This window comes from Salvelinus alpinus, chromosome 37 (genome assembly GCF_045679555.1).
Source record: "Salvelinus alpinus chromosome 37, SLU_Salpinus.1, whole genome shotgun sequence".
Lineage (NCBI taxonomy): Eukaryota > Metazoa > Chordata > Actinopteri > Salmoniformes > Salmonidae > Salvelinus > Salvelinus alpinus.
The window spans coordinates 11,916,543-11,942,487 of NC_092122.1; the positions used below are offsets into that span (position 1 = coordinate 11,916,543).

At 43.8% G+C, this 25,945-nt stretch overlaps 2 protein-coding genes across 4 annotated transcripts in view; both read right to left on the reverse strand.

Moving 5' to 3' along the window:
- Nucleotides 1–11,896, reverse strand: part of LOC139566125 (carbohydrate sulfotransferase 11) — a 91,359-nt gene extending 79,463 nt beyond the window's left edge. Inside the window, exon 1 of one of the 2 annotated variants that reach the window (XM_071387064.1) lies at nucleotides 11,551–11,896. In XM_071387064.1, the coding sequence (XP_071243165.1) occupies nucleotides 11,551–11,653 (103 nt within the window). In that variant the 5' untranslated portion in view covers nucleotides 11,654–11,896. Of the gene's footprint in view, nucleotides 1–11,535 lie in introns of both variants that reach the window. The other variant, XM_071387065.1, reaches the window with a different exon arrangement.
- Nucleotides 11,897–17,301: 5,405 nt separating this feature from the next.
- Nucleotides 17,302–25,917, reverse strand: LOC139566131 (thioredoxin reductase 1, cytoplasmic-like). 2 transcript variants are annotated; one of them, XM_071387072.1, is made up of 6 exons: nucleotides 23,907–25,917; nucleotides 23,678–23,797; nucleotides 22,216–22,358; nucleotides 21,897–21,992; nucleotides 19,742–19,876; nucleotides 17,302–19,209 (listed from the first exon to the last, which is right to left on the reverse strand). In XM_071387072.1, the coding sequence occupies exons 3-6, from the start codon at nucleotides 22,336–22,338 to the stop codon at nucleotides 19,144–19,146; spliced, it is 420 nt and encodes a 139-aa protein (XP_071243173.1). In that variant the 5' UTR covers nucleotides 22,339–22,358; nucleotides 23,678–23,797; nucleotides 23,907–25,917; the 3' UTR covers nucleotides 17,302–19,143. The 2 variants fall into 2 exon arrangements, with proteins under 2 accessions (XP_071243173.1, XP_071243175.1); XM_071387074.1 differs by lacking the exon at nucleotides 21,897–21,992 and having other exon boundaries at nucleotides 17,304–19,209.
- Between the last annotated feature and the right edge of the window lie 28 nt (nucleotides 25,918–25,945).

The window sequence follows — 25,945 nt, forward strand, 5'->3', positions numbered from 1 at the left end:
GAAAAGACTTTCACGCTGACACCACACTGCGGGTGAATGCAAGCATTTCCCGGGACTGTGCCTCAAAACCAAATGTTTACCTGAACCACCACTCCACCCTGGACTTGAACAGCCTTTATGACCAGGTCCACCCCTACAAGGCAGCAGTGCCCACCTTCGCCAGGACCCTGAAGGACATCACCCGTAACCGCAGCCTCAGCACCTCACACAGGAGCAACAGAGAAACGGACACCCCGCCCAGACCAGCCAGACACCCTCCTTGAACTGTGAGACCCCAGCCCCCGGAGGACCTGCACCAATAAGATCCACACCAAGAGGACGTACACCCAGGACACAACCACATCCCCACCCAAACCAGTCAACTCCTCCAGAAACAAACCCTAGCCACAGCCTATATAGGCCCCCCAGATCAGTCTTATGCCTCTTCTGCCCCCCCCCCCCCATGCCCCTCACCTCCTGCAGCAAGGACCTCAACATCACAGCTGCACATATGCTCAGGCCGTGAGCAGAGCAATAGGCCCAACCCTCACTAATATCCCCCCCCCAAGCCCCATCCTGTGACCTAAGAGGTATGTATCAGATGCTCAACATGCTCTGCTCACGCCTACTGTAATAGTCCAAACCTAAACCACACGACAACAACACTAGACACTATGGAACGCAAAGCTTTTACTATCTCATCCTGGAATATACAAGGTCTGAGGTCAGCTGCCTTTGGCCTAAAGAGCAGGAAGCCAGACTTCATCAAAGAAATTGGAAACACAGATATTGTCATCCTACAAGAAACATGGTATAGAGGACACGGACCCACTGGTTGCCCTCTAGGTTACAGAGAGCTGGTAGTCCCATCCACCAAACTACCAGGTGTGAAACAGGGAAGAGACTTGGTATAGTGCAGATCTAACACTCTCTATTAAATTTGTCAAAACAAAAACATCTGGCTAGAAATGAATAAGAAAATGATCTCAACAGAGAAAAATTTCCTCATGTGTGCTACCTATATCCCCCCAATAGAACCCCCATACTTTAAAGGTGACAGCTTCCCCATCCTAGAGGGGGAGATCAACCATTTCCAGGCCCAGGGACATGTACTAGTCTGTGGCGACCTAAATGTCAGAACTGGACATGAACCTGACACTCTCAGCACACAGGGGGACAAACACCTACCTGGAGGTGACAGCATTCCCTCCCAAATATGCCCCCCTAGACACAACTATGACAAAACAACCAACAAAAACAGTTCACAACTCCTGCAGCTCTGTCGCATGCTGGGTCTGTACATAGTTAATGGTAGGCTTTGAGGGGACTCCTATGGTAGGTACACATACAGGTCGTCCCTTGGCAGTATTACTGTAGATTACTTTATCACTGACCTCAACCCAGAGTCTCTCAGTGTTCACAGTCAGCCCACTGACACCCCTATCAGATCACAGCAAAATCACAGTCTACTTGAACAGAGCAATACTCAATCATGAGGCATCAAAGTCAAAGGAACTGAATAATATTAAGAAATGTGATGAATGGAAGGAAAGTAGTGTAGAAACCAACCAAAAACAATTAGGCAACAACAAATTCAATCCCTTTTAGACAACTTCCTGGACAAAACATTTCACTGTAATAGTGAAGGTATAAACTTGGCAGTAGAAAACCTAAACAGTATATTTGACCTCTCAGCTTCCCTATCAAATCTAAAAATGTCAAGCAGACAACTTAAGAAAATGAACAACAATGACAAATGGTTTGATGAAGAATGCAAAAACCTAAGAAATATACTGAGAAACCTATCCAACTTTGGTTGAGACCCAGAAAATAGAGACCCAGAAAACCTGAGCCTACACCTTCACTATGGTGAATCCCTAAAACAATACAGAAATACACTATGGAAAAGGAAGGACTCCTATGGTAGGTACACATACAGGTCGTCCCTTGGCAGTATTACTGTAGATTACTTTATCACTGACCTCAACCCAGAGTCTCTCAGTGTTCACAGTCAGCCCACTGACACCCCTATCAGATCACAGCAAAATCACAGTCTACTTGAACAGAGCAATACTCAATCATGAGGCATCAAAGTCAAAGGAACTGAATAATATTAAGAAATGTGATGAATGGAAGGAAAGTAGTGTAGAAACCAACCAAAAACAATTAGGCAACAACAAATTCAATCCCTTTTAGACAACTTCCTGGACAAAACATTTCACTGTAATAGTGAAGGTATAAACTTGGCAGTAGAAAACCTAAACAGTATATTTGACCTCTCAGCTTCCCTATCAAATCTAAAAATGTCAAGCAGACAACTTAAGAAAATGAACAACAATGACAAATGGTTTGATGAAGAATGCAAAAACCTAAGAAATATACTGAGAAACCTATCCAACTTTGGTTGAGACCCAGAAAATAGAGACCCAGAAAACCTGAGCCTACACCTTCACTATGGTGAATCCCTAAAACAATACAGAAATACACTATGGAAAAAGAAGGAACAGCACTTCAGAAATCAGCTCAATGTAATTGAAGAATCCATAGAATCTAACCACTTCTGGGAAAATTGGAAAACACTAAATAAACAACAACACGAAGAGCTATCTATCCAAAACGGAGATGTATGAGTAAACCACTTCTCCAATCTTTTTGGCTCTATAACAAATAACAAACAGCAAGAAAATACTGTACATGATCAAATACAAATCTTAGAATCAACTGTTAAAGACTACCAAAACCCACTCGATTCTCCAATCACATTGAATGAACTACAGGACAAAATACAAACCCTCCAACTCTAACAAGCCTGTGGTGTTGATGGTATCCCAAATTAAATGATCAAATATACAGACCACAAATTCCAATTGGCTCTACTTTAAACTCTTTAACATCCTCCTCAGCTCTGGCATGTTCCCTGATATTTGGAACCGAGGACTGATCACACCCCAATCCACAAAAGTAGAGACAAATTTGACCCCAATAACTACCGTGGGATATGGGTCAACAGCAACCTTGGGAAAATCCTCTGCATTATCATTAACAGCAGACTTGTACATTTCCTCAGTGAAAACAATGTACTGAGCAAATGTCAAATTGGCTTTTTACCAAATTACCGTACGACAGACCACATAATCACCCGACAAACCCTAATTGACAAACAAACCAAAACAAAGGCAAAGTCTTCTCATGCTTTGTTGATTTCAAAAAAGCCTTTCACTCAATTTGGCATGAGGGTCTCCTATACAAATTGATGGAAAGTGGTGTTGGGGGAAAAACATACAATATTACAAAATACATGTACACAAACAACAAGTGTGCGGTTAAAATTGGCAAAAAAGACACATTTCTTTCCAGAGGGCTGTGGGGTGAAACAGGGATGCAGCTTGAGCCCCACCCTCTTCAACATATATATATCAATGAATTGGCGAGAGCACTAGAACAGTCTACAGCACCGGGCCTCACACTACTAGAATCTGAAGTCAAATGTCTACTATTTTCTGATGATCTGGTGCTTCTGTCCCCAACCTAGGAGGGCCTACAGCAGCACCTAGATCTTCTGCAAAGATTCTGCCAGACCTGGGCCCTGACAGTAAATCTCAGTATGACCAAAATAATGGTGTTCCGAAAAAGTCCAGTTGCCAGGACCACAAATACAAATTCCATCTAGACACCATTGTCCTAGATCAAACAAAAACCTATACAAACCTCTGCCTAAACATCAACATCAACACCACAACATCCTTCCACAAGGATGTGAATGATCTAAGAGACAAAGCAAGAAGAGCCTTCTGTGCAATCAAAAGGAACATAAAACTCTACATCCCAATTAAGATCTGGCTAAAAATACTTCAATCCGTTATCGAACCCATTGCCTTCTATGGTTGTGAGGTCTCACCAACCAAGAATTCACAAAATGGGACAAACACCCAATTGAGACTCTGCATGCAGAATTCTGCAAAAATATACTTTGTGTACAATGCAAAACCCCAAACAATGCATGCTGAGCAGAAGTAGGACTACATGCGTTAGTTATCAAACTCACGAAAGAGCTGTTTAATTCTACAACCACCTAAAGGGAAGCGATGCCAACACATTCCACCACAAAACCCTCACCTACAGAGAGATTAACCTAGAGAAGAGTCCCCTAAACCAGCTGGTTCTGGGGCTCTGTTCACAAACTGACCCCACAGAGCCCCAGGATACAAACTCATTTAGACCCGACCAAATTATGAGAACGCAAAAACATAACTATTTGAAAAAACGGAGTAAATTGGAATGCTATCTGGTCCTAAACAGAGAGTACACAGTGGCAGAATACCTGACCACTGTGACTGTCCCTAAATTTAGAAAATCCTTGACTATGTACAGACTCCGTGAGCATAGCCTTGCTATTGAGAGAGGCCGCCATAGGCAGACCTGGCTCTCGATGGATGACTGGCTATGTGCACACTGCCCACAGAATGAGGTAGAAACTGAGCTACACTTCCTAACCTCCTGCCAATTGTATGACCAGATTAGAGACACATATTTCCCACAGACTATAGACCCACAACGAATTTGAAAACAAATCAAACATTGATAAACTCCCATATCTGTTAGGCGACATACCGCAGTGTGCAGTCATAGCAGCAAGATTTGTGGCCCGTTGCCATGAGAAAAGGGCAACCAGAGGAACACAAACAACATTGTAACTACAACGTATAATCATCTGTTTATGTATTTCCCCTTTCAAACTTCAACCACTTGCACATTGTTACAACACTGTACAAAGCCAATAATATAACATTTGAAATGTCTGTATTATTTTATAACTTTTGTGAGTGTAATGTTTACTAGTGTGTCCCTTGTTAATTTCCCTTTTGTTTATTGTCCATTCCATTTGCTTTGGCAATGTAAACATGTTTCCGATGCCAATCGAATTTTGAGAGAGAGAGAGAGAGAGAGAGAGAGAGAGAGAGAGAGAGAGAGAGAGAGAGAGAGAGAGAGAGAGAGAGAGAGAGAGAGAGAGAGAGAGAGAGAGAGAGAGAGAGAGAGAGAGAGAGAGAGAGAGAGAGAGAGAGAGAGAGAGAGAGAGAGAGAGAGAGAGAGAGAGAGAGAGAGAGAGAGAGAGAGAGAAAAATCACAGTCTACTTGAACAGAGCAATACTCAATCATGAGGCATCAAAGCCAAAGGAACTGAGTAACATTAAGAAATGCTATAGATGGAAGGAATGCAGTTTGGAAACCTACCAAAAAACAATTAGGCAACAGCAAATTCAATCCCTTTTAGACAACTTCCTGGGTAAAATGTTCCACTGCAATAGTGAAGGTGTAAACTTGGCAGTAGAAAATCTTAACAGTATATTTGACCTCTCAGCTTCCCTATCAAATCTAAAAATCTCAAATAGAAAACCGAAGAAAATGAACAACAATGACAAATGGTTTGATAAAGAATGCAAAAATCTAAGAAATAAATTGAGGAACCTGTCCAACCAAAAACATAGAGACCCGGAAAACCTGAGTCTACGCCTTCACTATGGCGAATCACTAAAACAATACAGAAATACACTACGGAAAAAGAAGGAACAGCACGTCAGAAATCAGCTCAATGTAATTGAAGACTCCATAGACTCTAACCAATTCTGGGAAAATTGGAAAACACTAAACAAACAACAACACGAAGAATTATCTATCCAAAATGGAGATGTATGGGTAAACCACTTCTCCAATCTTTTTGGCTCTATAACAAAGAATAAAGAACAAAAACATATACATGATCAAATACAAATCCTAGAATCAACTATTAAAGACTACCAGAACCCATTGGATTCTCCAATTACCTTGAATGAGTTACAGGACAAAATAAAAACCCTCAAACCCAAAAAGACCTGTGGTGTTGATGGTATCCTTAATGAAATGATCAAATATACAGACAACAAATTCCAATTGGCTATACTAAAACTCTTTAACATCGTCCTTAGCTCTGGCATCTTCCCCAATATTTGGAACCAAGGACTGATCACCCCAATCCACAAAAGTGGAGACAAATTTGACCCCAATAACTACCGTGGAATATGCGTCAACAGTAACCTTGGGAAAATACTCTGCATTATCATTAACAGCAGACTCGTACATTTCCTCAATGAAAACAATGTACTGAGCAAATGTCAAATTGGCTTTTTACCAAATTACCGTACAACAGACCATGTATTCACCCTACACACCCTAATTGACAACCAAACAAACCAAAACAAAGGCAAAGTCTTCTCATGCTTTGTTGATTTCAAAAAAGCCTTCGACTCAATTTGGCATGAGGGTCTGCTATACAAATTGATGGAAAGTGGTGTTGGGGGTAAAACATACGACATTATAAAATCCATGTACACAAACAACAAGTGTGCGGTTAAAATTGGCAAAAAACACACACATTTCTTCACACAGGGTCGTGGGGTGAGACAGGGATGCAGCTTAAGCCCCACCCTCTTCAACATATATATCAACGAATTGGCGCGGGCACTAGAACAGTCTGCAGCACCCGGTCTCACCCTACTAGAATCCGAAGTCAAATGTCTACTGTTTGCTGATGATCTGGTGCTTCTGTCACCAACCAAGGAGGGCCTACAGCAGCACCTAGATCTTCTGCACAGATTCTGTCAGACCTGGGCCCTGACAGTAAATCTCAGTAAGACCAAAATAATGGTGTTCCAAAAAGGTCCAGTCACCAGGACCACAAATTCCATCTAGACACCGTTGCCCTAGAGCACACAAAAAACTATACATACCTCGGCCTAAACATCAGCACCACAGGTAACTTCCACAAAGCTGTGAACGATCTGAGAGACAAGGCAAGAAGGGCCTTCTATGCCATCAAAAGGAACATAAATTTCAACATACCAATTAGGATCTGGCTAAAAATACTTGAATCAGTCATAGAGCCCATTGCCCTTTATGGTTGTGAGGTCTGGGGTCCGCTCACCAACCAAGATTTCACAAAATGGGACAAACACCAAATTGAGACTCTGCATGCAGAATTCTGCAAAAATATCCTCCGTGTACAACGTAGAACACCAAATAATGCATGCAGAGCAGAATTAGGCCGATACCCACTAATTATCAAAATCCAGAAAAGAGCCGTTAAATTCTACAACCACCTAAAAGGAAGCGATTCCCAAACCTTCCATAACAAAGCCATCACCTACAGAGAGATGAACCTGGAGAAGAGTCCCCTAAGCAAGCTGGTCCTAGGGCTCTGTTCACAAACACAAACACACCCCACAGAGCCCCAGGACAACAGCACAATTAGACCCAACCAAATCATGAGAAAACAAAAAGATAATTACTTGACACATTGGAAAGAATTAACAAAAAAACAGAGCAAACTAGAATGCTATTTGGCCCTAAACAGAGAGTACACAGTGGCAGAATACCTGACCACTGTGACTGACCCAAACTTAAGGAAAGCTTTGACTATGTACAGACTCAGTGAGCATAGCCTTGCTATTGAGAAAGGCCGCCGTAGGCAGACATGGCTCTCAAGAGAAGACAGGCTATGTGCACACTGCCCACAAAATGAGGTGGAAACTGAGCTGCACTTCCTAACCTCCTGCCCAATGTATGACCATATTAGAGAGACATATTTCCCTCAGATTACACAGATCCACAAAGAATTCGAAAACAAATCCAATTTTGATAAACTCCCATATCTACTGGGTGAAATTCCACAGTGTGCCATCACAGCAGCAAGATTTGTGACCTGTTGCCACAAGAAAAGGGCAACCAGTGAAGAACAAACACCACTGTAAATACAACCCATATTTATGTTTATTTATTTTAACTTGTGTGCTTTAACCATTTGTACATTGTTACAACACTGCATATATATAATATGACATTTGTAATGTCTTTATTGTTTTGAAACTTCTGTATGTGTAATGTTTACTGTTCATTTTTATTGTTTATTTGACTTTTGTATATTACCTACCTCACTTGCTTTGGCAATGTTAACACATGTTTCCCATGCCAATAAAGCCCCTTGAATTGAATTGAATTGAATTGAATTGAGAGAGAGAGAGAGAGAGAGAGAGAGAGAGAGAGAGAGAGAGAGAGAGAGAGAGAGAGAGAGAGAGAGAGAGAGAGAGAGAGAGAGAGAGAGAGATCACTCTTGGTCATCTCTTCTCTGTTCAGGATAACATCATAAGCTTTTGTGCTGGAGAATTCCACAACACAAAAAGAGACAATTCTAGAACACATGCACAGAAACGGGGACATGATTTCTAGAATTCCCACAAAAGGGATAAAAGCCGTTGAATTCCTCTGCACAAAGGGAGACACTGTAGAGCTCTAGAATGTAAGTCAATGATTCTATCATCAAACTCCAGTGATTATGGATGAGGTAACCACAGTCTGCAAATCAGCCGTCTTCCCCAAAGTATCAGTTCCACCTTACATTACTGTCCTGGGGTAGCAAGCAGTAAGGAATTTTGAGTTTCCCAAATAAATTCCACTGGCTGCTTTGGCCATCTCGTTCTTTCTCAAGTCTTTTCCGCAAAACTCCATCTGACTGCCTCATACCCCCTTTCCCCCCTCCCCTAGCTCTCTTTGAGGTCCGTCGCTATGGAAATCTTCCCCAAAAATTCAGCTGGGTTCCAAATTAGGTCAGTGAGTCATGTCACTGTCCATGCTCGGCTGCTCTAGTCTGGACACACTGGTGCATTATGGGGGATGTGAAACGTGAGTGTGTGACTGAGGCCAAAGTGCACAACCAGGTCACCACTCACACACGGCCAAGAAAATACACTGAACAGAACCCCAGTATAAACACGTGCACAAACACACACACAGACAGTCATGCCCAGTCTCTCCAAAATACCCCCTGGCACCTCTCACCCAAAGAATACTGACTAAACTAAACATCCATATTAGCTGCTGTTGCTCCTTTGGTCCCAGTCCTAATGCCTTTAAAAGGCTGCCTGCAGTGGAAGGCAACCTCACACAGACACTGAATGATCTATCAGAGGCACAAAGCTTCAACTGAGCTCAACGGACAATGACTCAAGCTGGATCTGTCTCCTTGAAGAACACTTTCACTGGAGTGTTTCCAGTGTGTGTGTGTGTGTGTGTGTGTGTGTGTGTGTGTGTGTGTGTGTGTGTGTGTGTGTGTGTGTGTGTGTGTGTGTGTGTGTGTGTGTGTGTGTGTGTGTGTGTGTGTGTGTGTGTGTGTGTGTGTGTGTGTGTGTAAGTGAGTGAGTGAGTTGAGCCCACAGTGAGACACCCAGATGAGGAGTCTCTCTCCACTGTCTGGTTTAGAGGTCGTGGCCTCAAAGGGCCTGTAAACGAGGTGAGAGTTTGCACAGGGGGGCGAGACAGGATTCCCAGGCAGTCTAACATTCCGGAACCAGAGGAACGCTCCTCGGACTTCCGTGTGCCGTGAACTGTTATGGGAAGACCAGAGGGGTTCAGTCTGTCATGTTCTTAGGCTGTATTGTGTGTGTGAGTGGGGGGAGGGGAGGGGAGGTCAAGAGGGAGAGAAATAAACACAATTACACACCGAAATGTCAGACCTTGTCCGTTATTCACTGAAGCAATGGGCAGGAACCAGACAGAACAGTTTTAGGCTACTGGAATAGTGTGCAGTTTGGTTCACCTGCCGTTAATGGGGCAACCTCAGATCAAGCTTAATTTGCCAGACCACTCAGTTCACTCTGGCAATAGGGCAACCCTTAATGTCAATCCCTGGTCTCACCCAGATAATCGTTTCATAATCCCAGACACACAACCCCACTACCATTAAACACACCACACATCTACTCCACCACCACTGACACACACACACACACACACACACACACACACACACACACACACACACACACACACACACACACACACACACACACACACACACACACACACATCATTTTCTGATGTCCCCTCTTCTAAAAGGAGATAGGTCCATATGCCTGGGAGAGGCTCGCTATAGCAACCTCCTCAGCCTTTTGTCTTTGTGGAACTACCGAATTTCGCGGGGGAATCATGCATCAACGCTGGAAAGCATTTCTCCACATGCCCTAGTATCTGTGTGCGCACTAACGCACATATACTGGGACAGTCTCCCCGGTGCTGTATGGTTAACGGAATAGGGATGACATGCATTCCGGTGCAGTAGGCTAGTGACGAGAGCCCGGTCGCGGGTGTAGCCTACATCGATGACTCACAACCGGGGCCTCAGAAATTCCACCAAATGATGTGGAAGTACGGCGTGGCAATTTGAGTTTTACGCATTAGTACTTGGTTCTTCTGTAGTACAATGCATTCGCTGATATTCCCCTTCCTTTCAATAAAATCCATTACCACCTTGTTCACTTTTCGGACACAACTTTGAATCAAAGGAGGGGAACGAATAAAGTATTAGTGCAAAATCCCCTTTAGCAATAATACGGTCACTTTGGCTGTGAAAAATCTACATGGTACAATACCCTGTTATTATTTACATCACTATATTCCATACTACCGCAAATAGAGACGTGGCCACATTGAAATAAAGCATAGCCAATGTATTCAATATAATTGAGGTCATTAAATCACGCTTTTTTCTCTCATACGTCACTTACACATCATTATTTGAGCTCCCTTTCTAAAAAAAGTGTATTTTTGCCACCTCTCTGATCCTGGACCACGGCATGGAACAGGAGCTCAAATTAAACCGTTTCAGTCACGGGAGGAATTTAACAGCGCCACAGTTGCTCAGAAATAATTTATCCTTACAGTAAACCTGTTGTAGGTCAATATTGAGGCATTTTGCTGTTTGTACAGTGCGATCGTTGCGCGTCTGAAAGCAGGGCTCTTTGATTCATGGTACAGAGCCTCTACTGTACGGCCGCGGGCGAACTGTACCGTGGCAGTGGCACAGGGTCCACTTCAGCCAAACTGACTGGAGGGAGACAAAAAGCATCCATCCATACCAGCGAAAACTCCCGCGACTACAGGCAATGCGTAACGCAATCTCAAAACACACATGTCGTGCTCGTTTCCCAAGAGATTACTGACTCTGGCACAATAGCCTATACGATCAATTGCATAAACGCACAATCTATGTGATAGTGTTTGACCTAAAACAGGCAACAAATTATTTCCCAACCTCGGCGACACAGGATGGAATTACGCGTCCGCAGGATTGATGGGTGTTACAACCTTGTCATTATTTATAAAATGCATGATTCAACATAGTCAACAAATACATCGATATCAACATGCCACAACAGAGTGGGCACTGGGCAGCAGTGAGGACGTCACAGATCAATGAACACAACACACAACAGAGTGGGCACTGGGCAGCAGTGAGGACGTCACAGATCAATGAACACAACACACAACAGAGTGGGCACTGGGCAGCAGTGAGGACGTCACAGATCAATGAACACAACACACAACAGAGTGGGCACTGGGCAGCAGTGAGGACGTCACAGATCAATGAACACAACACACAACAGAGTGGGCACTGGGCAGCAGTGAGGACGTCACAGATCAATGAACACAACACACAACAAATTCGAGAGAGACAGAGACACTACCTACCTGGTTGGAACATACTTTGGAAATAAAAGATGACCAGAATAAAAGATCCCAAACAAGTGGCGAGTACCATCCGGCATATTCTGCTCATCCTCATCAGCTCGAGCAGAGTCTGTTTCATGGCTGTCAGGGAATGACTGTGGCGGATTTTCTGTGTGGAGGTCGGTCGGTCTGAGCACCGAGGCTTGGCGTGCCGTTGTGGTACTGATGGTGATACTCACTGCATTTGTCCGCTACTCAATGAGCTCAATGCTTTCGCCCTGGACTGTACTATTCGTTCCTCCCTCCTAAACTACAGGGGAAGCAAGACAACGATTCTGCCCCCTTTTGCAACAGAAAATGAGCGCGCCCAAACGCGATGAGCAAGGGAGACGAGTAAAAGAAAACCGCTATCTCACGTCGCACACTGAGAAATGAATGGTTTAATACCACATTGCTATATATTTATTTTTGTATGTGTCTAAATATGTCTAAGTGTTTCCCTCTTGTAATAAGATTATTTATGGAAAGATGAATTATCCCCATCTGAGTGAGTGACTGTGTAAGAAAAGTACTGTGTGGATGAACTCCTCTCACAGCAAGAACAGGCGAACACTAACAGAGAACTAGATCGATGCTGCTGACATAACACAGACATAGTGAAACTGTTCATTATAACAGAGATTACATAACGTAAGCTACTGTATAACCCGGCGTTCTTGTATGAAAATTGTTTGTGGATCAGTTTGTGAGTAAATGTGCGTAGCTAATTGAAGTGCGCGCATCTATAGATTAGATATATGGTTCTTGTTCAAGTCCAGTGATGGGAATACCATATTTAGATATTTTAATTGCAAGACAAATCAATTGAGTTGATTGAATTTCAATCAAATAATGTTGTCAAATCAGGCTAGTGAGTTATGAATTGAATATATGTGTTTTACCTGAATATGACATGGCTAAAATTGACACATTTTACCCGTTGGACGTTGCCTTGCCAGTCTTGCAGAGGCCATAGAAGGATACGGTATGCCAATGTGGTAATTCCTCAATACTACGGGTATGGGTATTATAGCACCATCTAGTGTCAGTGGTTGACAGATTTTTTTCTCAAAGTGCCCATAGAAGAGTTGGGGTTTTTGCCCCAGCACTACACAGCTGATTCAAATAATCAACTCATCATGTTACGGCTGTCGCTCTCCTCATCCTCGGACGAGGTGAGGAGAGAAGGATCTTCAGACCAAAATGCAGCTTGAGGGAAATAAGCCATCTTTATTATAAATACGACGATGGCAACACGAAAACACAAACACTTTCAAATTTACAAAAACAAGAAAACGACGTATACGAAACCTGAACATAAACTTACATAACTAATACGTAACACTTACGGACAGGAAACATACTACATCGAAACGAAACGAACAACCGAAACAATCCCGTATGGTGTAAGACATAACACAGACACAGGAGACAATCACCCACAACGAACACTGTGACAACGCCTACCTAAATATGACTCTTAATTAGAGGAACGCCAAACACCTGCCTCTAATTAAGAGCCATACCAGGTAACCCAAAACCAACACAGAAACAGAAAACATAGAATGCCCACCCAACCTCACGTCCTGACCAACTAACACACAAAAACTAACAGAAATAGGTCAGGAACGTGACAGTACCCCCCCCACAAGGTGCGAACTCCGGACGCACCAGCACAAAATCTAGGGGAGGGTCTGGGTGGGCATCTAACCACGGTGGTGGTTCAGGCTCGGGGCGCGGTTCCCACCCCACCATAATCCATCCTAGCCCCCTCCCTTCAAGAATGTCCACCCTCATACTTCCCCCACAAAATCCTCCTAATAACATATCTAATAATGACAATACCGGGACAGAGAGATAAACCAAGACAGAGGGATAGATAAGACTATAGAGGTAGATAAAGATAGAGAGGGAGATCAGGATAGAGGGGCAACTCCGGACTGAAAGGCAGCTCCGGACAGAGAGACAGCTCTGGACTGATGGGCAGTTCTGGGTATCTAGCCTTTTCAGGCTGAAGGGCAGCTCATGGCTGACTGACGAATCTCGACGCTCATGGCTGGCTGACGGCTCTCGACGCTCATGGCAGGCTGACGGCTCTCGACGCTCATGGCAGGCTGACGGCTCTCGACGCTCATGGCAGGCTGACGGCTCTCGACGCTCATGGCAGGCTGACGGCTCTCGACGCTCATGGCGCTCTGACGGCTCTGGCTGCTCATGGCGCTCTGACGGCTCTGGCTGCTCATGGCGCTCTGACGGCTCTGGCTGCTCATGGCGCTCTGACGGCTCTGGCTGCTCATGGCGCTCTGACGGCTCTGGCTGCTCATGGCGCTCTGACGGCTCTGGCTGCTCATGGCGCTCTGGCGGCTCTGGCTGCTCATGGCTCGCTGGCGGCTCTGGCTGCTCATGGCTCGCTGGCGGCTCTGGCTGCTCATGGCTCGCTGGCGGCTCTGGCAGATCCTGTCTGGTTGGCGGCTCTGGCAGATCCTGTCTGGTTGGCGGCTCTGGCAGATCCTGTCTGGTTGGCGGCTCTGGCAGATCCTGTCTGGTTGGCGGCTCTGGCAGATCCTGTCTGGTTGGCGGCTCTGGCGGATTCTGTCTGGTTGGCGGCTCTGGCGGATCCTGTCTGGCTGACGGCTCTAGCGGCTCCTGTCTGGCTGATGGCTCTAGCGGCTCCTGTCTGGCTGACGGCTCTGTAGGCTCATGGCAGACGGGCGGCTTTGCAGGCTCATGGCAGACGGGCGGCTTTGCAGGCTCCTGGCAGACGGATGGCTCAGACGGCGCTGGGGAGACGGATGGCTCAGATGGCGCTGGGGAGACGGATGGCTCAGATGGCGCTGGGGAGACGGATGGCTCAGATGGCGCTGGGGAGACGGATGGCTCAGATGGCGCTGGGGAGACGGATGGCTCTGGCCGGATATGGCGCACTGTAGACCTGGTGCGTGGTGCCGGAACTGGAGGCACCGGGCTAAGGATAAGCACCTTCCTACTAGTGCGGGGAGCAGGAACAGGGCACACTGTATTCTCAAAGCCTACTCTATCCCTGATGCGTGGTACCGGCACTGGTGACACCGGGCTGAGGACAAGCACATCAGGATTAGTAGGGGGAGAAGATACAGTGGGTTCAGGGCTCTGGAGACGCACAGGTAGCTTAGTGCGTGGACCCGGAACTGGAGGCACCGGGCTAGATACACGCACTACAGGGAGAGTGCGTGGAGGAGGAACAGGGCTCAGGATACGCACTGGTAGCCTAGTGCGTAGTGTAGACACTGTAGGTACTAGGCTGGGGCGGGGAGGTGGTGCCGGAAATACCGGACCGTGGAGGCGTACTGGCACTCTTGAGCATTGAGCTTGCCCAACCTTACCTGGTTGAATACTCCCGGTTGCCCGACCAGTGCGGGGAGGTGGAATAACCCGCACCGGGCTATGTAGGCGAACCGGGGAAACCATGCGTAAGGCAGGTGCCATGTATGCCGGCCCGAGGAGACGCACTGGAGACCAGACGCGTTGAGCCGGCCTCATGACACCTGGCTCAATACTCAATCTAGCCCTACCAGTGCGGGGAGGTGGAATAACCCGCACTGGGCTATGCACTCGTACAGGAGACACCGTGCGCTCTACTGCGTAACACGGCGCCTGCCCGTACTCCCGCTCTCCACGGTAAGCCTGGGAAGTGGGCGCAGGTCTCCTACCTGCCCTTGGCCCACTATCTCCTAGCCCCCCCCCAAGAAATTTTTGGGAATTACTTACGGGCTTTTTCGGCTTCCGTGCCAGACGCGTTCCCTCATAGCTCCGGTTCCTCTCCCAGGTAGCCTCTGCTCTCCTCAATGCCTCCACCTGTTCCCATGGCTTTTCGGGCTTCCAGCCACGTCTCCTTGCTGCCTCCTCAAACCACCGCTCCTGGGCTTTAGCTGCCTCCCTCTCTTCCTGGGAACGGCGATTTTCTCCTGCCTTAGCCCAGGGACCTTCTCCATTCATTATCTGCTCCCATGTCCAGAAATCCTTGTTTTTCTCCTGTCCCTTACTCCGTTTCGTTTTCCCTTGCCGCTTGGTCTTAGCGTGTTGGTGGGTGATTCTGTTACGGCTGTCGCTCTCCTCATCCTCGGACGAGGTGAGGAGAGAAGGATCTTCAGACCAAAATGCAGCTTGAGGGAAATAAGCCATCTTTATTATAAATACGACGATGGCAACACGAAAACACAAACACTTTCAAATTTACAAAAACAAGAAAACGACGTATACGAAACCTGAACATAAACTTACATAACTAATACGTAACACTTACGGACAGGAAACATACTACATCGAAACGAAACGAACAACCGAAACAATCCCGTATGGTGTAAGACATAACACAGACACAGGAGACAATCACCCACAACGAACACTGTGACAACGCCTACCTAAATATGACTCTTAATTAGAGGAACGCCAAACACCTGCCTCTAATTAAGAGCCATACCAGGTAACCCAAAACCAACACAGAAACAGAAAACATAGAATGCCCACCCAACCTCACGTCCTGACCAACTAACACACAAAAACTAACAGAAATAGGTCAGGAACGTGACACATCATCAAGCTTTGATAATTTGAATCAGCTGTGCATTGCTAGGGCAAAAACCAAAACGTGCACCCAGGTGCCCAGGGACCGAGTTTGGGAAACCCTGCCATAGAGTACCACAGTGCGAGTCATCCTCAGTGGCGATTTTAGCATGTAAATCTTGGTTGGGCAAACAAAAAAAATTCTAACTAATTATGCATGCCAGCAAAGCCACTACACAACACAACACTAAACAATATATTAATTATAACGGTGATGGTGACGAACGGTGCCCACAAACTGTTAGGACCTACATAAAGCTGTCCTAACAGCAGTCCCAACACCTTACAACTGCTACAACTGGCTATCAGTGGAGCCTTGTCTGGCAGCGAAACAGTTCATTCAGCCTCATTTACTGCCTTTTTAAAATCATAGCTGATTTGGCTGACTTGCTTAAACAAATGTGGTTTCTACTGACATTTGAGATGTACAAATTATGGCATAATGGGACGACGAGCGGATAAGAGGCAATCCGTAATTTAGATTAAGACATTCATGAGCGAGCTAGGACGGATATTGTCAATACAACTATTTGTTCAGCACTTTTGAAATGTACAGCGACAGAATTCTGAGCATGGGCCATTCTTACAGTATTCTCCCTGTACACCAAGTCAGAACCGTAGGATAAATAACGGGGGCATATAAGCAGACAATGAAAGCTCTTACAATATTCAATGATTACATTTCTCTAAAACAGGCTATAGGCTACATGTGCATCACCAAGTCCGAATAGTAGGTGAAATTAAGAGGGGAAAATGGACCAAATGATTAGCGTGAGGCACATGGGCTACTAACAGCTTACTACAGAACATACACTTAGTATTACTTTCTTAGCTACAGTATACATATCTCCCTGGCATATTACATCATGTATGCAGCAGCATACAATACATTTTTGGACACACCTTGTTATGCTGTGTTCACTTCCTTCCAAAACATTCATTGTTGAATTTGAGATTTCCAACTTGTTGTGCTAGCTAAGATTTTGAAAGAGATTTTGAAAGTATTTTTTGGCCACATTTTATCTGTGTCCAATGACCTTGAGCCTTCTTGGATGGGCACTTTTAATGAACTCTATGGCAGCACCCAAAGGGCTAGAATTTTCAAAGTCCACCGTTAGACTTCGCGGTGAAGTAGTGTCCCCATGAGTGACAGAATACTAAGCCAATCACAGCGCAACGCTCCGTATTTTCTGCTGGCTTGCCCCACCACCACAGAACACACTGAGCTGCCTTATTCAAGAAAACAAAAAATAGACTATGTTTGTATGCAGCTTTATTAACTCAATGATATTTCTATATATATTTTTTTTTACATTGTTTGCAAACTGGTATGTGACACATATTAATGCCAAAATAACATGCAAAACAGGCAACCCCCCCACCCCAAAAAATAACATGTATAATTTCTTTGCAAGAAATGTGGGGCTTGTCTGAAAGATATTTACATGGTTATCAAAATGTCACGCCATGGTAAGCCTACATGAAACACAGCCCTTATTTTAAATCCCCAATGGGAAAAATAAATGGTGGAAAAACGATTGGAACCATTTTCCTGTTTGACCGCTAGGTTTTATGGGTATTAGGACACCTTCACTGTGGATCTTTATTGAGCAAGTCCACAGTGATCTATTCTAAAAACCAATGGAAATACCTTCTGAAAAGATCCCAAAGCAAAGTGACAAAAATTTGAATCAATGTATCGTTATATGATTATAACTAGGACAATTGGAGACATAGCTGAATGGTATTCCTAATAACTTGTTCTGGGTGATATCAAATACATCTCCAGACAGACACTGTTTCGCTTTCCTTCTATTGATCTAATTATATTCTAATAGCGTTTGTAGACTGGTGTACTTTCCCTTATTGGTACATCAGTCTCAGTCTCTGAATGCTCAATGTGTCTGCATAAGGAATAAATAGCAAGGTTGTCTAGAGGACAAGCTGAACTGTAAGCAGTAATAAAAAATGTCTTCCTCAAGCAGAACTAAATCGTTGGTGAAGCATGCCTCTACAATGTTCCATGGGGACATACCGGTGATTATGTGCTGACAGGTGAAAAAGTGTCTGCATAAAAGAGAGAGGTCTGCATAAAAGAGAGAGATGCAGCACAAACACATACATGCACGCATGCACACACACGTGCTTACTCTGAATTGTAGGTAACGTTTGTGTCTGAAGTGATGGATGTTAATAGCCTTATTAGGGGGGATTCTGTTGTAGCCTTTTGCCCCTGTCTCTCCTCCCATTAGTATGAGACCTTACTAATGATCCCTGTGAATATTCATCACAGTGTTTAAGGCAGTCACTATGTCCTGCAGAACTGAGACAGAGAGAATGACAAATGGAGATAGTGAGAGAGAGAAAAAGACAGTCAGAGAGATTGTAGTCTTAGGTTAATGTATCCCTATGTGAACCACTTACTTTCATTAAAAGTAAGAGCATTTTATTAATGAATATTTCTTAATTCTGATAATAGTTTAATCTCGATCCGTTCATTACATTACATTATGGCACTTAAATCCCTTCAGCCCGTAGCTACAGAACCCTGCATAAAAGCATGAACTGTGTTTCCACAGTATTTAAATGCTCAATCAGGGCTTTATTGCTACTCAGCAGGCATTAAACTGAGTCAGTACAGTCACAGACTAATGAGTATTCATATGGACTGCAGAGTTCACAGCTGAAAGGTGTCAGAGGTGCCTCCGCAGGTTGATATCAAAGTTTGGTTCATTAATATGGCAAAAGAAAGAGTTTAAAAGATAATAAAAAAAACATGTAAACAGGAAGTGACCCCAGTGTCTTGGGCCAGCAGCAGCAGTGTCAGTCCCCGCCCACCTGTCAATCAGGCTCCGGACTCAGACGTCATTAGACGGCTGATAGCTGCCCTGCTGCCCGTCACTCAACAATGAGGATGTTCTGACAGGCTTCTCCCTGCTATCTGTACCGTTGCCTTGGACAACAGTGATTGACAGCAGGGGGCTAACCTCAGCAGTTCCCTCTGACCATCATGGTGTCAGTGGCACGCTGAGTTACTGTCAGTTTGGTCAACACCTGAGGGAGAGACACACAATTAATAACCATTTAACAACACAGACTCAACATCCTTTCAAGAGAGAGAAAACGTGTGTGTGTGAAGTTCAGACAGTTTCCAAACAAAACCCCACCCCACCCAGCACTACTGTTATAAAACCTCTGTGAGCCATTAATGTGCCATATCACACTTCTCAAATCCCATCTTCCCTGCTCAGTTGGAAACTAAAGTTTTCTACAAACTCCATTAAACTGTCTATTGAAGTCTTATGAAAGTTTTCAAAGTGTCAGGAGAGTGAAAAGCAGCCCAGGAGGACATTGGGCTGAGGGCTCCATCCTGTATTAGCTTATAGGAAATGGACTGTGTGTGGTGTGGTTTGTAATGTAAGTCTATGAATAATTCACACAGGGATCATTAGCAGCAAGCAAACCATCAGAGACAGTTGATCTGGGACTGCTGGACTTTTGATAATATACGGTGGCCATTTTGTGCCGGATTGTTCACCATACATTAGTTAGTGCAATGGAGAGGAAAGGAAACTGGCGTACTGACCTGGGCACAAACAGGGTGGAGTCCCACAGTGGTGTCCAGCTGCTGTTTGATCAGACCACACCTCAGAGCCAAACCAAAGCCCTGGATCACCTCCCCTGCACTGGGCCCCATCAAATGGAGACCTACCACACGCTCCTGTGGAGGTGACAGAACACACACACACACACACACACACACACACACACACACACACACACACACACACACACACACACACACACACACACACACACACACACACACACACACACACACACACACACACACACACACACACACACACACACACACACACACTATAATATACATAAAACACACACACAAATACGCCTATACAGGGTGGCAAAAGCTGAATGAACATGGATAAGTGTTCCTCTAGAGCAGGGATGGGCAACTCCAGTCCTCCAAGGCCTGACTGGTGTCATGCTTTTGCCCCAGCTAACACACCTGACTCCAATAATTGGTTTAATCAGCTGTGTTTTCTAGGGATGGCCCCAGAGGACTGGAGTGGCCCATCCCTGCTTTAAAGGAAAGAGAAAACCCTGAAAGAGTAAAGACATTTAAAGTATAGTACTAAAATCCCAAACACATACAGTTGAAGTCAGAAGTTTACATACACCTTAGCCAAATACATTTCAACTCAGTTTTTCACAATTCCTGGCATTTAATCCTAGTAAAAATTCCCTGTCTTAGGTCAGTTAGGATCACCACTTTATTTGAAGAATGTGAAATGTCAGAATAATAGTAGAGAATGATTTATTTCAGCTTTTATTTATTTCATCACATTCCCATTGGGTCAGAAGTTTACATACACTCAATTAGTATTTGGTAGCATTGCCTTTAAATTATTCAACTTGGATCAAATGTTTCGGGTAGTCTTCCACAAACTTCCCACAATAAGTTGGGTGAATTTTGGCCCATTCCTCCTGACAGAGCTGGTGTAACTGAGACAGGTTTGTAGGCCTCCTTGCTCACATGCGTTTCTCAGTTCTGCCCACAAATTTTCTATAGGCTTGAGGTCAGGGCTTTGTGATGGCCACTCCAATACCTTGACTTTGTTGTCCTTAAGCCATTTTGCCACAACTTTGGAAGTATGCTTGGGGTCATTGTCCATTTGGAAGACCCATTTGCGACCAAGCTTTAACTTCCTGACTAATGTCTTGAGATGTTGCTTCAATATATCCACATAATTGTCCTTCCTCATGATGCCATCTATTTTGTGAAGTGCACCAGTCCCTCCTGCAGCAAAACACCCACACAACATGATGCTGCCACCCCGTGCTTCACGGTTGGGATGGTGTTCTTCGGCTTGCAAGCATCCCCCTTTTTCCTCCAAACATAATGATGTTCATTATGGCCAAACAGTTCTATTGTTGTTTCATCAGACCAGAGGACATTTCTCCAAAAAGTACGATCTTTGCCCCCATGTGCAGTTGCAAACAGTAGTCTGGCTTTTTTATAGCGGTTTTACTGTGGATATAGATAATTTTGTACCTGTTTCCTCCAGCATCTTCACAAGGTCCTTTGCTGTTGTTCTGGGATTGATTTGCACTTTTTGCACAAAAGTAGGTTCATCTCTAGGAGACAGAACACGTCTCCTTCCTGAGCGGTATGACGGCTGGTTCCATGGTGTTTATACTTGCGTACTATTGTTTGTACAGATGAACGTGGTACCTTCAGACATTTGGAAATTGCTACCAAAGATGAACCAGACTTATGAGGAGATCAAAAAAAGAAATCTGAAGTCTTGGCTGATTTCTTTTGATTTTCCCATGATGTCAAACAAAGAGGCACTGAGTTTGAAGGTAGGCCTTGAAATACATCCACAGGTACACCTCCAATTGACTCAAATTATGTCAATTAGCCTGTCAGAAGCTTCTAAAGCCATTACATAATTTTCTGGAATTTTCCAAGCTGTTTAAAGGCACAAGTCAACTTAGTGTATGTAAACTTCTGACACCCTGGAATTGTGATACAGTGAATTACAAGTGAAATAATTTGTCTGTAAACAATTGTTGGAAAAATTACTTGTGTCATGAACAAAGTAGATGTCCTAACCGACTTGCCAAAACTATAGTTTGTTAACAAGAAATTTGTGGAGTGGTTGAAAAACGAGTTTTAATAACTCCAACCTAAGTGTATGTAAACTTCTGACCTCAACTGTATGTTCAGGTATTGTGCCCTGTCCCCCGTGGCGATGACGAGTGTCTCTGATGTGTGATAGGTCCTCCTCCCGTTGACATCTTGTCGCCTGATTGGATAACAGCCACAGAGTGACATGACATCACTGACCAGTGTCGTTACTATCGAAATCCCATGGGGAAACACAGAGAATCCTTGCTTGAAGTCCCCTATCCAAACTGCTTCCTCGTGCTTAGCTGTACACTACACCCACCACCACCCTGTCCAACTGTCCAGACCTCCCTCTACTCCCATTATTCTCACCTGTCCAGAAGCCCCTCCCCCATGCTGACCTGTACAGTGTGTGGCTCCAGTATCTCTCCATGGGCGTTCAGGTAGGTGACATCACTGTCCCTCAGCTCCCTCCTCAGCTCAAAGCTCACAGACTTCACATGTTGTTGTACCGCCTCCACCATTTCACCCTAGCCATGGGACACTACAGGCCATAATAACACATAGCAACAGACCATATGAACACATAGCAACACACACATCTAATCAACCACTAGCATTTAAACTCTGGATAGGACGCAAATAACTATAGATAACACACACATTCAATATTGACTCAATGGAACAAAATACATATCTAGACTATAATAGAACTGATGTCCCAAATACATATCATGCACTGTAACTGATGTCCCAAATACATATCATGCACTGTAACTGATGTCCCAAATACATATCATGCACTGTAACTGATGTCCCAAATACATATCATGCACTGTAACTGATGTCCCAAATACATATCATGCACTGTAACTGATGTCCCAAATACATATCATACACTGTAACTGATGTCCCAAATACATATCATACACTGTAACTGATGTCCCAAATACATATCATGCACTGTAACTGATGTCCCAAATACATATCATGCACTGTAACTGATGTCCCAAATACATATCATGCACTGTAACTGATGTCCCAAATACATATCATACACTGTAACTGATGTCCCAAATACATATCATGCACTGTAACTGATGTCTCAAATACATATCATACACTGTATCTGATGTCCCAAATACATATCATACACTGTAACTGATGTCCCAAATACATATCATACACTGTAACTGATGTCCCAAATACATATCATACACTGTAACTGATGTCCCAAATACATATCATGCACTGTAACTGATGTCCCAAATACATATCATACACTGTAACTGATGTCCCAAATACATATCATACACTGTAACTGATGTCCCAAATACATATCATACACTGTAACTGATGTCCCAAATACATATCATACACTGTAACTGATGTCCCAAATACATATCATGCACTGTAACTGATGTCCCAAATACATATCATGCACTGTAATTGATGTCCCAAATACATATCATGCACTGTAATTGATGTCCCAAATACATATCATGCACTGTAACTGATGTCCCAAATACATATCATGCACTGTAATTGATGTCCCAAATACATATCATGCACTGTAACTGATGTCCCAAATACATATCATGCACTGTAACTGATGTCCCAAATACATATCATACACTGTAACTGATGTCCCAAATACATATCATGCACTGTAACTGCAGCCCCAAATACATATCATGCACTGTAACTGATGTCCCAAATACATATCATGCACTGTAACTGATGTCCCAAATACATATCATACACTGTAACTGATGTCCCAAATACATATCATGCACTGTAACTGCAGCCCCAAATACATATCATACACTGTCACTGCAGCACCAGACCCTCTCCAACTCTCACCCTGTTCCTCAAACTTCCAGCCGTACTTCAGGGCATCCTGGATGGCTTTTCCCAGCAGGGAGGCTTGGTGCAGGAGCTTCCTGGGAATACTGCCCATGTTCACACTGGAACCAGCTAGACCTGGCAGACAGCGAAAGTCAATAACCACTTAGAAAATGATTGAGCACAAAATGGCATTATGTAATGAAGTAATAGACAATATGGTGAAAACACTGTCTGCATCACACACCCCATTTAGTGCCTTTAGGGGTGGGAGCCACCAAGTCAAGGACCAGCACCCTCCTCCCAAAGCCAGCAGCTTCATGAAAGAGAAAAGGGGAAAAAGAAAGGACAGAGAAGTGGGTGAGGGTAAAGAGAGGTGTCAGTCAGATAAAGTAAAATCCCAAATCCTCTCACTGTCAAGTTCCTTCCTCTCATTTTCACTTATCTCTGGATTTCAGAATATAACAGCTCATATCATTAGCATAAAATCAATTTATATGATAATTATCACAGTATGCTTGGGCACACTGTGAGTATTGGCCAGATCAGATGACTGCTGATTAAACGAGTTAGTGTGTATAGGCTGGCTCACAGCCAATTGGGGTTAACACAGCTTTATGCAGGTTGACTACATGTAGAGATAGGGAATATCTGACCTTTGAAGAGAGTTGCAAATCCCAGAAAGGAGAAAAAGAGATTCAAATGGACATATAGGGATCAAGATAGAAAGATCATTAAGAAAGCCTGCAGGGAGAATGGATTAAACTCAAATAATTGTTATTAATGAGTTTCTCTGAAATTGAAACGTAATTAAAAGAACAATTCCTCTTAAAAAAGAGCAAGACTAGAAGAGAAGGTGAGACAGATCCATAAAGAGGGTGGTAGATCAGTGACAAACAGGAAGAGACACAGACAGACAGTACTGTAGGTGTTGTGTCTAGACACACAGAGCAGTCAGGGGATGTCTGTTGCAGTCAGGTCCTCCACCTCATATGCCTATAGAAGAGAGGGGGGACAGAGACAGAGACAGACAGGGAGAGAGAGAGCATTCGGGTCCATACTAGTCATACAGTAAGCATTAGCTGTTTGATATTTCCATTAGAGAAGGAAATGAGGCTAAATCACAACCTTGAGCACAAAGAGACTTCTTTGTCTCTCTGGGTGAATATTAACACACCACATCATTCCTCCAATAACCCCTGAGAAAATGTGTCACCTCGTTTCACTCTGAATTTGCCCTCTTAAAAAAAAGGAATCTTTAAAAGGATTTAACATTTCAGTCTAGGGGTGTTTCTATCAAAGGTGGTGCAGGGAGTGTGGAAAGGAGAATTCTGTTGTGTCCACAGAGATTTTTACAACCTTTCAGATATTGTTATAGGAGCTATTCTATTGCAACATAAAAACATCCTTTATATCCACACCCATTTCAACATCCATGTCTGATCCATAGTGGGTTGGAATTAGATCGGCAAGCAGTCTCAGAGTGAAACATAGTGAAGGGGTGTAAAAATACAAGTATGGGCATTTTTCAACAAACATTTGCATCAGCAGCAGAAACACATATCATTGTACCGTTTATGATATTATGTCAATCAATTCGACTGGGACTCGTGAAGTTTACAGTTCAGCACTGCCTCTTTTCAATTTATGTTGGTGCAATATAGCCACCTGGTGGATAAAATCAGAGCTGCACTGAACGTTATACCACAGAATTTCTAAACCATCTTTGACTATACTATTGATTATCAATAAATAAATATTGGATGGGTCCAAATCATTTTTTAAATAATCTGATTTCGTAGAGAAAGAGGATCTAAAGAGAAGCATACAATATTTATTTACCAACACAATGCGTAAATAAATTTAATAAAATATGAATCCCACCAACGGAACGTGTTGTTGGAAAGTTCTATCAAGTATATTCTATCGTTCAAGATGATTCTGGAAGGAGTAAGTTATAGCGGTGAACTTTTCCAAATAGTTTCGCTGAAATTTCTGACTTTGTCAGGAGACAGTACACAAACGCATGCGCAAAAGGTGCTGCGCTGGTGTTCACTCGTGGTGAAAACAGGCAAAAGCATGGATATGAATATCACTATAATTATGTGAATACACAATAATATATTCAATCAATCAGTTAACGTTAGTGTGTTAAATGCAATACAATTTTGCACTAGGTCTGATATGTAATGAAAACACCCTGTTCTTCTATAATCATAACAGACATACTGCATGATGACATCACCATTACATTGTATCAGTCAAAGATTTTATTTCAACAATATA

Excerpts from the sequence above, each read along its gene's own strand:
- LOC139566131 (XM_071387072.1), bottom strand. The coding sequence starts at position 22,338 with ATGGTGGAGGCGGTACAACAACATGTGAAGTCTGTGAGCTTTGAGCTG. Across the intron at positions 21,993-22,215 it reads TGGAGCCACACACTGTACAG|GCGACAAGATGTCAACGGGA; the intron begins GTCAGCATGGGG and ends TTATCCAATCAG. Across the intron at positions 19,210-19,741 it reads TCCACCCTGTTTGTGCCCAG|GTGTTGACCAAACTGACAGT; the intron begins GTCAGTACGCCA and ends TCTCTCCCTCAG.